Below are 15,114 nucleotides of genomic sequence, written 5' to 3'. Positions count from 1 at the left end.
TGTATATAATCGTGATCCGTATATTACATGTCTTATTTAAGTTTGTAAGATTCAAATGACATTTATCATTTCAATATACCTTATACATATTTTTAAAGATTGTCCGTATATATCGTGAAGTTTTTTTTTCATATAAACAATGAAGTTTAATTGTGCGATTTTTCTCAAATTTTCACATTACATTGTGAATCAAATGTTTCAATGGCTTAGTCTAAAGGTCTAGTTGCTGGTTCAAGAGACTACATATATTATAATAAAACAAATATTCAAAAGATAAAATTATATGGAGTACTAATTAGCTAGGTGTTATATAGATAATTCCTCCATTTTCTTTTAATTGCAAGAATAAATTGCGGTCATCTTCAACCTCCAAATATGCAAAGAAATAAGAAAGATAAGGTCTAGTAAATACAATTACAATTATTATATAAATAGAGTTTATGAAAAGATTGAGTGTACAATAATCATATCTACTTAGAGAACATATCAAAAACATGTTGACAAAGGAGCAATAATCGAAATTCAAGAAACAACGAATTGTCATTCATCTTTAAAACTCAATACGAGTAGCTAAAACAAATATAAAAAATGAACTGCATGAGTAATATTATGACTACGTATAAGCAAGACAACATTCTATTACCTACTAACCTCTCCCACCTTTATTCATGTCGACCTCCACAATTCTTTTATTTAAGGTCATGTTCTAGATAAACTGAAATAATGTCATATTTTGTCTAATATTCATCTCGTCCCAATAATTCTCTTGACTATCTTTACTTCTCCTGAAACTATTCACAGTCAATCTCTTATACGTATATATTAATAAATTGACTATTTTCACTCGTACAAACCATCTTGAATAATAAAAAAGTACTATTTTGTTGATTGATGGAGCATTGATTATTACACTACTCAGATAATCTAATTGTATTACTCCTAGTAGTATTTTAATTTTATATATCTAAACACATCACATAGGAGATCATCCTAATACGCTCACACCTTTTTAATAATATATATTGAGCGAGGAATGTCGAGGTAACAACTTTAAATCAACCATTTATTAATTACTACTACTAATAAAAAATTAACATAAAAAATTAGATGAAAGGCGTTAAGTTCTAGTACAAATTACAATGGAATATTATTGCTTGAATAGTAGTTATATTATTAAGTATTTTATTAGACTAGTAGTATTATATACTATGCCATTTCAACAAAGGCTACCTAAACGAACGTCAGTTTCTAATATTTTTATAATTATTTATTTTATCATGAAAATTTTTGTTTTCTCACCTTTTAAGCTTTTAGAATTTTGAGGATCTAATATTATATATTAATATAAGTAAGTTCAACTTATAAATTCATTTGAATTCAATAATTTTAATTTGTACTATAACTATGTATTAAAAAAGTTACTATATTAAATAATAATAATAAATAATAATTAATTTTATATATTTTACATTATAATAAAATTTCAATTTCAAATTCATAAAATTTAATTTCTTACGTTTGCATTATTATCTTAGCCTCCACATGTTGTATTGAAGAACGTAGATAATTGCATATCTCCAACGGCTTTGGGAGAAGTGATCTTCTCAAGATCCAAGAGATCTAATTTACTTTTGGGAAAAAAATCATAATTTAAATTTTGATGAATTTAATATTTATAATTTTAATTTTAAAAATATTTTATTATTAAATTATAAATTTAAATTTAATTTATATATACTATGTCGAAAATTATAGATTTATGTGAACCCAAAAGGCCACAACCGTTAGTTTCGTGCTTTGTTGTGCCTTTAGAGAACAGAAAAATAGAATTTTTTTCCAACATTATTATAAAATTCATTATACTGATTTGATGATTAATGGAAAATTCAACTATGTGTTGTACCAACTACCAACACAATTAGTGGGGTTTCTACGTAACGTGAAATCTTAAACACTTTAATATGATATGATATATGGTACAGTAATTAGTATAATTAATTTAACCTGCATGATTTGGTCCTCATCTACTTACATGAAGAGCACCGTTGGTAAAATTAAATTTAATAGGATTTAATCCGAATATCATAAACTATATATGGAATATAAATCCAAAACTCAAAGCACACATTTGAGCATAATTATTTAAAAAAGAACGAGTTATACCTTTTCAAGTGTAATTATAGTAAAAAGATTATCATAAAATCTTTCCAGAAAAGAACAATTAGTGGATCATTTCAAAATTGCAATTATTGGTCTCAAATTTCAATTTTGGGTTTGATATATGATCATCAGGCTCTTTCAGTTATAGTAAATTAAACTATAGCTCTACAATTCAAGGCTTGTCTAGTGCTTCAAGTTTATAAAATTTAACGTTTAAAACTTATTGATTGTCGATTTTATTATGAAATTTTTGTCAGCCTAATATAGTATTAATTAATCAAGTTTTGATCAACTTATTGGTTAATTGTATCATCGATACAGTTATTAAATATCCTATCATATTGGTAATTGGTACTTTTTCTGTGAGGGTGTGGAAGAGGGAGGACTTTCGTTATTTTTGAAATAATTGTCTAAATTTTTTTCTTCTTTGGGAGTATGGGTAGAGGGAGGACTTTCTTTATTTTTAAAATAGTTGTCTCAAATTATTTTTAATTTCATCTTATATCATTGATAATAATTGATCTTCAATACTATAAATATCTTAATCGAGAAATTACTTATGGATAGTTGGTTTAATTCTAACATTACTTTTATGTACCAATAAGAATTGTTATGTCTAACATTAATACCATTATTAGTAACCAAACAAAGTATAGAACGAATGAGACTTATATAAAATATCTAAGTGAAAGAGTCAATTTTAAATAATTATCAATAGGTTCAGCTTAAAAATTTATCTCATAATTATTTATACTTATCCATCATATAAAACAAAATATTTATACTTATTCATTATATTAAACATCCTCTTAAAAAATATGTTATTTCCCATAAGAATGTAAAAATAAAATAAATTAAAGCTTATTTTAATTAATTTTCATTTGAAAGATGGGTAAAGAAAAACACAAGACATAATTTGAGACCGAGTAAACCAAGTCTTTCTCATGGCCAAGCAGGGGCGCGCCAAAAAGTGAAAACGGCGTCGTGTGAAGTCGCTCCTACACAAGCAGTTTACCGTTAAATTCAAGTCCCGTTGAAGAATGTGAAACGTGGCATTCGTTCCTCTTACTGAAAAAAAAAATACTCTCTCTTACAATTAACTAAAAATATAGCAAATCCTTTTTCCTCTTTTGGAGTTTGTGAATTTTTGATTCTGAGTGAAATTGAAGAAGATTTTGACAGACCTCTTAATTTGAAGGCAAGTTTTTTTTTTTTTTTTTTACATTTAGTATCGTATTTTCTCTGTTATTTTGCGATTGTTTTTTGCTGCTTTCGTATTTGGGTAGTAACCATTGTTTAATTTTGTTGAATCAATATTGCTCTGTTGATATTCTGTTTTTTTCTAATTTACTGGCTTTGGTATGTTAGTACGTGGATCATGGATGAAAATAATTTGCCTTTTTTTTTACAAATTTGATGGGTGTCAGCTTGCGCGTACCTTTACATCTACTTGTTACCTCTCATTATCACATGTACTGTCGATAAGTAATTCTGTCTAGTAGACAGATGAGAAGTCTCTAGTGGTTTGTTTACGCTGGATCTAAAATCTCGTGATTTTCAACCACTTCATTAACTAACTAGGGCACATTTTGGGTGAAACTTTTTTTTTTTTCATTTAGCTGAATTGATTCAACTAAAGTATTTTAATTTTACTTTCGCCGTTTATTTCAACACCAAAAAAGAGTGTTTTTGGGTTTTTTTGTAGGGAGTTTTGGTCCATTGTTTTGTTTATATGGTGATTAAGTTAAACATTGTTTGATTCGATGCGTGTTAATATATTTACGTTGGATGGATCCTAATGCATACTGGATAATGCAATATCACAAGTGGCTGTTTTCTTTCAATCTCCTTATTGCGAGTTCTGTAGATTTTGTTGCATTAAAACTATATATGTGTCTGTTGACTATAGCTGCAATGCTATAGTATCAGTTCCTGAAAAGCTGTCTGGTTGGTCCATGAGATACCAAAATGTTTTAAGAATTTAAACCATCGAATGTGGTGAAAGATTGGCTATTGGCGTATATAGTATGGAATCTTCACACAAATAGCAGGACAGATTTCTTTTTCTAGCTGGTATACGTAGCTTATATACAATTATCCACATATTATACATCCGCTGGCTATTCTTAGTTTAATCAGTTTATGCATTTGGCTCTTTCTTTATAGATTGGCAGTCTCCGGTATCAAGGTGACAGAGTGAACAAGATAGGGTGAGTATCCTGTATCCGTTTATTCACTTCCCTGCAAATGTGGCGAAATCTTGAGGGTGAGCATGGGGTGAATAATTCCCGTGCTCGTTGTGGAGAAGGGAAAATGCAACAGAAGACTGACATTGAAAACTCAAACAGTACAGGTCCCATTTTATTGTATGATCAACAAATTGTTATGGGAATATCTAGCTTTGAAGGTGCCAATGAGGGTTGTAATGGACGTGTGGCATCTCAAAGCCTGAATGTGTTGGTAAACGAATCGGAGGATAACCGTAGTATTCTCTCAGATCAATCTAGCGATCTTGGGGAAATAGAACGCGAGAGAGTAAGGCAGGTTTTTCAAGAGTGGATGAGCACCAGTGAAAAGGATCATTCACAATCATTGAGTGTCTCGCATAAGAACAACTGCTCGGGGGCACCATGGTTAGGGGAAAATGAACGAGAAAGGGTGAGAATCATAAGAGAGTGGGTGAAAATCAACATTCAGCAAAATGACGCGGGTTATCCAAGAGATGAAGGCACTGCTGATATCGATTCTCAGTTCGAACAAGTGCGTGATGGATCTTTGGTCAATCATTCTGAAAATGGAGAGAGAAAACCGGTGCGTATGTATTGCAGCAGAAAATCTCTTCTGGAATTGTTGATGAAGTTTCAAATGGAAAGGCAAAGAGAAATTCAGGGCTTATTGGAGTGTAAGCCTGTATCAAACTTCACATACCACAACCGAATTCAGGTAAGACTTGAGTAGAGAATGCTTTTCGTGGAATGTGCATTTTTAATCTTTTAGTCTGTTTTTGTATTATATCATTATGACTGTAGATTTTCTATTAGATTCATAAGATAAAAATTGAGAGGAAAAAGGAAAGACAGATTGAAAACTAGACGACTTGGCGAGATCAATAAACTGTAATTAATATTCTGAAAAAATAAAAAAATAGTTTGTAGTTTTAAAAATTAACTCAAACTTATTGGCATCAAAATGGATTTTAAGTCATATGTGAGAATTTCATTATAAAGATGTTCATTAAATAACTTCTATGCAAAATGTGAACAAGAAGAGGAAGAGCAAGAGCAAGAGAAAGTTATAACCAGGCATTAGAAACATCAATTTAGTAGCTGGCGAGTCTGGTTCGTGAAAATTTAATTAACCAAGGGTCATAAATTATAAACATACACGATATCAGTTAATTGAGTGGAGTGAATATGAATAACAAGATCATTTGATTGGATTTGATATGATTTGACGTTTGATAGTCTGCTTTCTGTAGAGTGTAAGATTGATCCACTTTTTATTGAAATTTGGATTACATAATCTCCGTTACCAGTTAGTGTGTTGTGTACAACATTTGGCTTTTCCTGATAGTGTTTCAAACCTTCTCCTAGTCATTGCTCAAGGGTAGATTTCTGCGGAACGAGAGATTGATGACCAGTGATGAAAGAACTACATCAGATGCCGCAAGTGAATTGAGCTTACTGAGACAAAGTCAAACTGTATCTTACTTGAGGTAGAGCAAAGTATTTTTCTTTAAAATGTTCACCTTTTTGATAAACCTGTGCATGGATTACCTGGTTCAAATGCAGTAACTCACTTGATTTCACTCTTTTGCTTTACCGAAGATAATGGCTCTCGCCTTAGTCTACCAATCCTTGTTAGAAACTGCTTGGTTGTGCTTTTCTTTTGTTACTTTTTTTAGTAATTTAAGTGGACAAAGCAATCTAGAAGATAATTTCTTCTGTCCTAAAGTCATATGTTATATCGTAAAATTATGTGTGAAACAGGAAAGAGATTTTATCCAGATTGGTCGATAATGCTCGTAGTTCTACAAAAAATGTGCAGCTGAATGCCTCTTCTACAGATGACCTGAATCATCATCATCGAAGTGAACAGTCTCAATCAAATAATGTACAAGAGATAATTGATGAATCCTATGATCAATCTGAACTCGATAGTGAAGAGAGGGAAACTTATGGATCTCATGTATTTGGGAACTCAGAAAGCATTACATCTGAGGAAGTAAACCAGCAAAATTCGATTGATCAAATAGCTGAACATTCAAATCAAATAGCAGCTGTTGAAAGTGGTTCTCGAGGGCATGTACGAGAAGACCATGAACCCTTTCATGATAATGATGCACCAAGAAGTGAGGCAAGTGATACTCATGAAGTATATGATCATTTTCATGGCTTGAGAAGTAGTACTTTTGAAGACTATGTGTGGCAAGTTTTATCATCTCAGGCAGAGGATCCACAGGATGTTGTCACGGATCATGAGGAAAGCAACTTGCGACAATCAGAAGTGCCATATGAACTAGTTATCGAACATGGAGAAAGTGAGCAAATGTCTTCTTCTGAACACAATGAAACAACAAATGACACAACAGAAGAAATGGGCGGAAGTTGGCAGGAAGGTGCTGCAAACCATTGGTACCCATACAGCTCGGAAAATGACACTGAAGAACAAATCTATGAGCAAGAACAACAGGAGGACTGGCAGAGTAATGATTGGCTGGACATGCCTTCTAATCAGAATGCTGGATCCATGAGAAGGGTTGATTCATTTTATATGCCTGATGATGATAATGTTTACAATATTGAACTTCGAGAACTTCTAAGCAGGTAAATGACTCTCGTTACTGTAGGATTATTCATTTTCTACGAAAAATTGATGCTTAAGCGATGTAACTGGGTCCTTAATGTTGTAGGAGGCGTGTATCTAATCTGCTTCAAAGTGGCTTTCGTGAGAGTCTAGACCAGCTAATACAATCTTACGTTGAAAGGCAAGGACACGCTTCTGAATGGTATATGGATGGAATATCATCATCCCCTGATGATATGGAATACGAGCTGCTTCAAGAATACGATAATCAAGATGGACCTCAGATAAATAGTGAATCTAATTCCTTTGCCGTGGCTTCACTACATGTGGAACCTTCTCTGCAGTTGATAGGAACAGTAAGCTCACCTTTATATTCCTTGACTACTCTACTTAAATTTAATTAGAGAAGTTGATTCATGTAGTTTTCTCCGTCCCAATTTAAGTGTCTTACTTTTTTTTTTTTAGTTGTTTCAAAAAAGAATGCCTCTTTCCATATTTGATAAGTTTTCCAATTCCAACGTAAGACCACAGAATAAAAAGATCTCCATACTTGCTTGACCTACTGCAGGATTGGGAAATCATACATGAGTTGAGGAATGACATGGTTCGGCTTCAGCAGAGGATGGACAATATGCAGAAGATGTTTGAAAAGTGTATGGAAATGCAAGTTGAGCTCCAACGCACGGTTCATCAAAATGTTTCTGCAGCGTTAAATCGATATGCTTGTTCAACAGGTTAGATCTCACATCTAAAAATAGATTTTTTGTATCCATATTGTAGTTATACTTTTCCGTTTCAACCTGAAAGGAAGATGAATTCAGAACAGTTCATTTCGTTTCGTTCTATTGATCAGATATTGATGCATGTGAGGACAGTGTGCTAAATGATGAATCCAAATGGGATAATGTAAGAAAAGGGATTTGTTGCTTGTGTCCTAATAGCAGCATAGATGCGTTACTGTATAGGTAAACTATATATATAAACATCCTTGTCCATTCATATCTCGAGCATCGATACTTCTCTTTTGAGCAGCCTTAGAGACTCCTCTTTCTTCCCTTTTTCTGTTGGATGTTTGAATTCGTCAGCTCAAGGGAATTATTGATTTGAAATTGATGCAGGTGTGGACACATGTGCACATGTTTAAAATGTGCAGAAAAGTTGGTTCAGTGGAACGGAAAATGTCCAATGTGCCAGGTGCCAGTAAATGAGGCTATCCGAGCTTTTTCTATACAGTAATGTTGCTGCAGGGGGCATAACTTGGGTAAGCGCACATGCTCAAATTCCAGTAAAATTGGTCCGGTGACGAGAAATACATCCAAAATTGCCCACGCAGCGTCAACTAACTAGTGATCTGAGCTTTTTCTGTATATAATTGGTAGAAAACTAAACAATACCTGTGAAACAAAACAGAGTGGATCCGTCATCCGTTGCTGCTTTAGTTTGTCTAGGTAAGTCGTTTTACTCTCTGAAGATCCTCGTGTTTTTCATCATTAATATGTAAATCATGATGTAAGTAATAGATTCATCTGTTTAGATGGATTTACTCAAATTTCAACTTTGTACAATATGAAATGTGTTGCAACTTGTAAGGTATTCTATTTTTCTTCCTCTACTGATCTTTTCAAGTTATTCGTCGGTAAGTATAGGAAACATTGTTTGTTAATTATCTGATCCAATGCGTTCTACTTATCTCCAGTAGATATAAGCTCAGCTTAAATAAAATAAAAAACAATAGGCTCATAGAACTACTGAAACTATTACAAAAAAGAGCCCGATATTTGCTTGCAGTGATTTTCCAAAATCAAACACCTGGCTAGAAAAGGATAGTAAACCAAAATGCAATAAACATAAACCTCTAAATATTCACAAAGCTACCAAACTAACTGACAGTTAGGGCTTCGACTTCGACTTTTCAACATTAGTCACATAGTTGGCTACAGCGTTTGTCCCTTCAGCAATTGCATGCTTTCCAAGCTCCCCTGGTAGCACCAATTTCACCGCATCTTGAATATCCACTGACGCCAACGTGGTGCGTCCCACGTACTTCGTGAGGATCGCCGCTTCGTTGGCGATCCTCTCGAACATATCACCCATCAAATTATTCAATACCGTCATAGCCTTTGATGAAATTCCCATATCTGGATGAACTTGCTTCATCACTCTAAACACATACCTTCTATACCCTTCACTGGGTCCCACTCCCCCACCCACTTTCGCCCTCTTCTTTTTCCTCTCTCCACCTCCTTTTGCTTTCTGGGCCGGGTCGGGTTTCCTCTTTTGGGCCTTCCTTTGATCCGCTTCCATTTTCGGAGGCGTAGGCATCTCCTCTGGTTCCTCAGATGGTTGAGTTTCATCTTCATCACCTCGTTGGGCAGGCTCGGGTTTCCTCTTCTGGGTCTTTTTTTGACCCGATTCCTTTTTCGGAGGTGATGGCATCTCTTCTGGCTCATCAGCTGGTTGCGTTTCATCTTCATCTACTTGTTGGGCCGGGTCGGGTTTTCGTCGTGGGGCCTTTTTTCCTTCGGATATGTCTTGAACATTAATGGTTCTTTTAGGCGTAGGTTCTTCAGAAGGAGCTGGAGTTAGTATTTCGAATGATTGATTTTCTTCAGCCAAAGTTTGACTTTCGGTCTCCGTTTCACCGGCAACCGGAGTTACGACGACGGAGACGGTTTCTTCCACCACTTTTCGGGCGGTGACCACCGTAGCACGGACCCTTCCTCCACGCTTCTTTGGTGCCATTTTCGAATTTTATATTTTTCTATTGTTTTTTCCCTCTCTTTTTTCTTAAAGTGTGTTTTGAAAAATGTACGGTGGAGTAGTATATGAAGAGGGAAATTCTCAGCTTTTTCACTGTTGAGAAGTTTGTAAGAGATTGACACGTGGAATACAGGTGTTGAAATAATGGAAGTTACATGATACGTGGGTAAAAACGAAGAGTAAAGAAGATGCCACCTTTCATATCAATTTTCACTGTTCAGTTTTAAGAACAACTAATTTATATTTATAATTTATAATGAGAAAAAAAAAATGAAGAGTAAAGAGGATTTTTGACTGGATTAATTCTTGGTGGAGTAGTATAATACTTTGTTGCTATGCTTTTTAAAATTAATGTAGTAATTACTAGTTATATACGATCTATAGATTTGTTATCATGTTATATATAACTAATATTAATTATTGTATAATTCACAGCGTAAGAGGTTTTAGTGACCACGTCAGCATAATTAAAGAATAATTATCTTTCAAAATCTGTTCCGCATCATTTTCATTGTATTTATGAAGAATATTTTTTGTTATAAATAAACACTTTTTAAAAAATATTATGCAATATATGTTATATTTAATATAATTAATAAAGCATTTCATAAGAATTAATACCAACATAATTAATGTAAAAATAGTTAATAATAATAGGGAAAAAGAATAAATATATCCACGTACTATTGTAAATGGTATGCATATACTCTTCGTTATATTTTTAGTACATCAATATTCTTATCGTCCAACAATCAGAATATATTTACTGTTAGAGGAATAGTTAGTGACACGTGTCGCAGTCCTACGACTCTGATTTGACCAATTAATTAACCTAAAATGAAAATACCCGCCCAATGACCCATTTAACCCATCCAATACCCCCATTGCCCATACAAATACTAACCTATTTTCTGCAATCGACTCCTCCAGAGAAGTATATTTTTCTCCGACTTCAATATACAATGGAGAAAGGAATAAACTCGGCAACACAACTTTCTCAAATTTCATTGCACCAACCAATCATTTTCTCAATTTAATTTGTTCTAATTACTATTTTAGAGATAACATATAAAGTGTCAAATTTCTATTGCACCAATCAATTATGTGCTTAATTTCTTTTCCAGTTAGACTATGTTTAATTTAAAAGTGATTTTTTTTTAAAAGTGATTTTTTTTAAGTAAACAAAGCACAAATTGCATTACCTAGATTCAAAAATGATTGTAAACTAACGATTCCATATACTTCAACTGAATTGAAATTAGATTTATAGAACTAACTGTAGCATTCGAGCAACATATCTAAAGAAAAAACAGTTAAACATTAACAACTATCTTCTTCCCAATTTCTCTTAAAGCCACAAATCCTAGTCGAAAATGGTGAGACTTTTTCACTCCTTCAATCGTCGGAGCAATTTTTCTTGTTGCCGTAGTAGCCAGTTGCTTCCTTACCACCAGTGGATTTGTGAGTTGTGTTTGCTTAGTACGCGCCATTTTTAGTCTATATTAGGAAAAAATGGAGATGTATAACAATGGTGATGAAGAAAGATTTTAGTTTGTGAGATGAACCACAGATATGAGAGGAGGCATTTTTCCTTTTTTAAAAAATTTTTTTTTAGATAGGTTAATATTTGTGTGGGTAATGGATCATTGGACGGGTATTTTAATTTTGGGTTAATTAATTGGGCAAATTGGGCACATGTCACTAGTTATTCTTCCGTTAGAGGGAGAGATAAATGTGTTCTGATTTTTGGACGATAAAAATATTGATGTACTAAAAGTATAACGAAGGGTATATGCATATCATTTATGATAGTTTGGAAATATATTTATCTTTTTTCCTATAATAATATTACTAATATTCGTATTAGTGACAATGATGGAGCCAGAAACCTTTCCTCGGATGACGTAAAAAGACAACAAAATTATTAGTTTTACTGTATTTTTACCCCAGATTAAAGAAATGTGGATTTTATTAGAAAAGTTATTGGGTATCTAATTCACTGTCAACTTATTGTTATAGAGTTAATCTTATCTAATTAGGCTCTCGTATAGTAATGTACAGTTGCACACGATCAAGATTTTCAATGATGGATGAGCACAAAAGTGTTAGAGTCTTAAATCAACGGATAGTTAGCTCTTGAAGTTAAACTAGTTTTTGCATTATTTTAACTCGATTGATTCGATAAATCTATCTATGGTTACCTGGTTTAGGATAATGAACACTATAAGACCATGCTAGCACTAGAATATGTGCATAGAGCACACACACAAATGTATTGGACCATAACGGTGACAGTTGACGCCACTGTTATAAGTATACAGAATGAACATTATTCATCCCATACAATACAACAGAGTCAACAACTCTTGTCTATTCATTTTCCTTTAGTTGGTTTCTTATAATTCAATTCACTGCAATATATTCATATATATCTAGTAACTTATCTATGTAACTGCTTTCTCTCGGGAAGAGAATGACCTCATTTTCTTTTTAGTCTATTTAAGAAAATGATTCTTTTTTGTAACAATTTAATTTGCCTTTTTCAAGTGACATATTTAATGTCACAAGACTAAATGTCAATTTTACATATTTGACATAATTTTAATTTAGGACGACAAGATTTAAAAATGTTCTTTTTTTTCTTAAACTTTACGTCAAGTCAAACTAGATCATTCTTTTTAAAACGAAAGAAGTATATAATGAGTGTTGAGTTGTTCTAGATTTTTATACATGTATTTATTTTTTATATCTCTTTAATAAAAATTTTAACTCGAAAAACATACATATTTATTCATTTAAGTATAACTTAGAGGTGTTGAGGGTGACTTTCATTTGTAACCATATTAATTAACAATAATAATGTGCAACATTCTAAGGCATACGATAAAATTGTACTAAGGAGTCATAACTCACATGGTCGATTCTACCTGATTGTCTACACTTTAAATACTCACGTTGATTATTATATATTTGTCACATCCTTAATTTGGTCCACATATAACTTAATTTTTAGGGGTTGAGACATGGACATGTCCTTTGTTAATTTTATAAAGAAAGATTTCCTAAATTAAATAATTTTAAATACTCTCTTCTATGCTTTCAAAAAATGTTATAAAAAACAAAAGTATTAATTTTTTAGAGTACTATTGTAGGTCAACCAAAATGAATGGGTCTACATAGAAAATACTTTGCCTCGTTGAGTCTATTTTGGCTACCAGGTTGATAATTAATGAACCTATAACGGAGTATATGGACAAAACCCAAACAACACTTATTGGGCAAAATAGTACTATGGTCAATAACTCTAGTCATTTACGTTTTTTTTTTATATTAATATTATCTCAGAGCGCAAACAAATTAAATTTAATTTAATTTATCGTAATTAGTTAGGTCAATCATGTTCTCTAAGACAAAAAAAAAGATATTGTTAAGAATTTCAATGAAAGGTTTTTTAGCTATGAACCATACTTGAAGAATACAGATCCCCTAGTTATTTCAAAATAATTTATCAACACAAATCGTTTGAAAGTTATTGAAATCCATCATTCGATGATTTGATATGTCAAAAACGGAGTAACTTAGGGTGTGTTTTATAGAAATGAAAAGGTTTTCTTCAATAAATATGTATTTTTTAATGGAGGATGGGAAGAAAACACATGATATAGAATCACGCTTCAATTTATCTTCATTACTTTTAAAGCAAAAAAATATTTTATTTATTTTAAAAAAACTTTTATTTCTAGATCAAAAAAATTAAATAATTAAACATGAAAAGATTTACACAAATATTATTGGATATTTTTTCCCTCCATACCAAAAAAACGTAGCATTCAAAATATTTCGTCGACATCAATTGCCATTGAATTCTCTAATTATAATTTTTAAGATATTATTATTTTAAAGAAAGCCACCTTATCTGAGTGGGTGGTGTTGGGTTTTATTTGCCCTAAATTTCTTACCATAAATAGGTTTTTCTTGTAGGAAAAAGTTTTGAATTGACTAATCCTTTTCTTGTAGGAAAAGGTTTAGGACTCTATAAATAGAGGCATGTTCCTTCTAACATAATTAGAATTCACAATGTAGTTTTAAGGGCTTTGAGAGTTTTGGTTAGAGGGAGAATTTGTGAACCTCTCATGAGTGAATTGGTTGAGGTTGTTTCCCTCTGTATTTTGTAAACTCATGTTTATAGTGGATTGCTCATCTCCTTTGTGGACGTAGGTCGATTGACCGAACCACGTTAAATCTTTGTGTCTTTTGGTATATTTCTCCTTGTCTTCTTACTCGTGGTCTTTCGAGGTTTGCTTTGCTAGCTTCCGCATTTACACCTGCTTATTTCCGGTCCTAACAAGTGGTATCAGAGCCAGATTCAATGATGGAATCAGGTGTAGTGGTTCGATAATCGATGATTGAACCAAGTTAGAAAGAGGTGTTCATCTTGACGGGTGTAGTTCTAGCCACAACCTTTTTGACAGTAATGAAGATTTTGTTGGAGAAATTGTTTCAGAGAGGTTCTCTGTGTTGAGACATAAATTTTGTAAAGGAGATTATGGAGAGGAGAAGTAAGTTGTTGAAGATTAAGAAAGAAGGTGGACAAATTTATTTTGTCAGAAATTCAGGCCAAGGGGGAGATTTGTTGGGTTTTATTTGCCTAAATTTCTTGCCATAAATAGGTTTTCCTTGTAGGAAAAAGTTTTGAATTGACTAATCCTTTTCTTGTAGGAAAAGGTTTAGGACTCTATAAATAGAGGCATGTTGCATTCACAATGTAGTTTTAAGGGCTTTGAGAGTTTTGGTTAGAGGGAGAATTTGTGAACCTCTCATGTATTCCGAGTGAATTGGTTGAGGTTGTTTCCCTCTGTATTTTGTACTCTCATGTTTATAGTGGATTGCTCATCTCCTTTGTGGACGTAGGTCGATTGACAGAACCACGTTAAATCTTTGTGTCTTTTGGTATATTTCTCCTTGTCTTCTTACTCGTGGTCTTTCGAGGTTTGCTTTGCTAGCTTCCGCGTTTACACCTGCTTATTTCCGGTCCTAACAGGTGGCTGGGTGCTAACCAATTGTTAAACTACCTCTTAAAGGATTTAACTCCTATTTAAAAATTTTAATACTCATTCCTAAGTATTTATTTACTTGTCATAATTACTATAAATATTTAATTGAAAATAATATTTGTCATTATATTTTGGAAAATTAGTACTCTTTTTTAACATATACAGATATCATAAATGTGGTGAAGAAAAAATAAGGAATAATGAGAGCAACAAATATTTCTAAAAATGATTACTATTTTCTTAAAGGAAATTATTAAAATAAAATGATAGTACAACATTCCTCTTTTTACCGTCAAATGACTGAATACCCGTAAAAATATGCTTATTATTAAAA

General features: G+C 32.5%; 2 protein-coding genes across 5 annotated transcripts; one reads left to right on the top strand and one right to left on the bottom strand.

Annotated features, from left to right (window-relative positions):
* Nucleotides 1–3,192: 3,192 nt before the first annotated feature.
* On the top strand, nt 3,193–8,578 carry LOC101261337 (uncharacterized). 4 transcript variants are annotated; one of them, XM_069298828.1, is made up of 9 exons: nt 3,210–3,358; nt 4,327–5,103; nt 5,754–5,875; nt 6,150–6,520; nt 6,611–6,986; nt 7,073–7,322; nt 7,535–7,700; nt 7,820–7,931; nt 8,085–8,578. In XM_069298828.1, the coding sequence occupies exons 2-9, from the start codon at nt 4,408–4,410 to the stop codon at nt 8,200–8,202; spliced, it is 2,211 nt and encodes a 736-aa protein (XP_069154929.1). In that variant the 5' UTR covers nt 3,210–3,358; nt 4,327–4,407; the 3' UTR covers nt 8,203–8,578. The 4 variants fall into 4 exon arrangements, with proteins under 4 accessions (XP_010322416.1, XP_069154929.1, XP_010322417.1 ...); XM_010324114.4 differs by having other exon boundaries at nt 3,193–3,358; nt 6,150–6,986; XM_069298827.1 differs by lacking the exon at nt 3,210–3,358 and adding an exon at nt 3,633–4,233 and having other exon boundaries at nt 6,150–6,986.
* A 105-nt stretch (nt 8,579–8,683) lies between these two features.
* LOC101244086 (histone H2B.1-like) lies at nt 8,684–11,060 on the bottom strand. The gene has a single exon (XM_004241246.5). It carries the CDS (start codon nt 9,706–9,708, stop codon nt 8,857–8,859), a length of 852 nt encoding a protein of 283 aa, XP_004241294.1. The 5' UTR covers nt 9,709–11,060; the 3' UTR covers nt 8,684–8,856.
* Between the last annotated feature and the right edge of the window lie 4,054 nt (nt 11,061–15,114).

The sequence above is a fragment of the Solanum lycopersicum genome, chromosome 6 (assembly GCF_036512215.1).
Source record: "Solanum lycopersicum chromosome 6, SLM_r2.1".
Lineage (NCBI taxonomy): Eukaryota > Viridiplantae > Streptophyta > Magnoliopsida > Solanales > Solanaceae > Solanum > Solanum lycopersicum.
This window is presented reverse-complemented; position numbering and strand designations above follow the sequence as displayed.

Bases quoted from the DNA above. Each gene is read 5' to 3' on its own strand.
- LOC101261337 (XM_010324114.4), top strand. From the start codon at position 4,408: ATGTGGCGAAATCTTGAGGGTGAGCATGGGGTGAATAATTCCCGTGCT. The intron at 7,701-7,819 runs GTTAGATCTCAC...TCTATTGATCAG, and splicing joins TCGATATGCTTGTTCAACAG to ATATTGATGCATGTGAGGAC. The intron at 7,932-8,084 runs GTAAACTATATA...AAATTGATGCAG, and splicing joins ATAGATGCGTTACTGTATAG to GTGTGGACACATGTGCACAT.
- LOC101244086 (XM_004241246.5), bottom strand. From the start codon at position 9,708: ATGGCACCAAAGAAGCGTGGAGGAAGGGTCCGTGCTACGGTGGTCACC.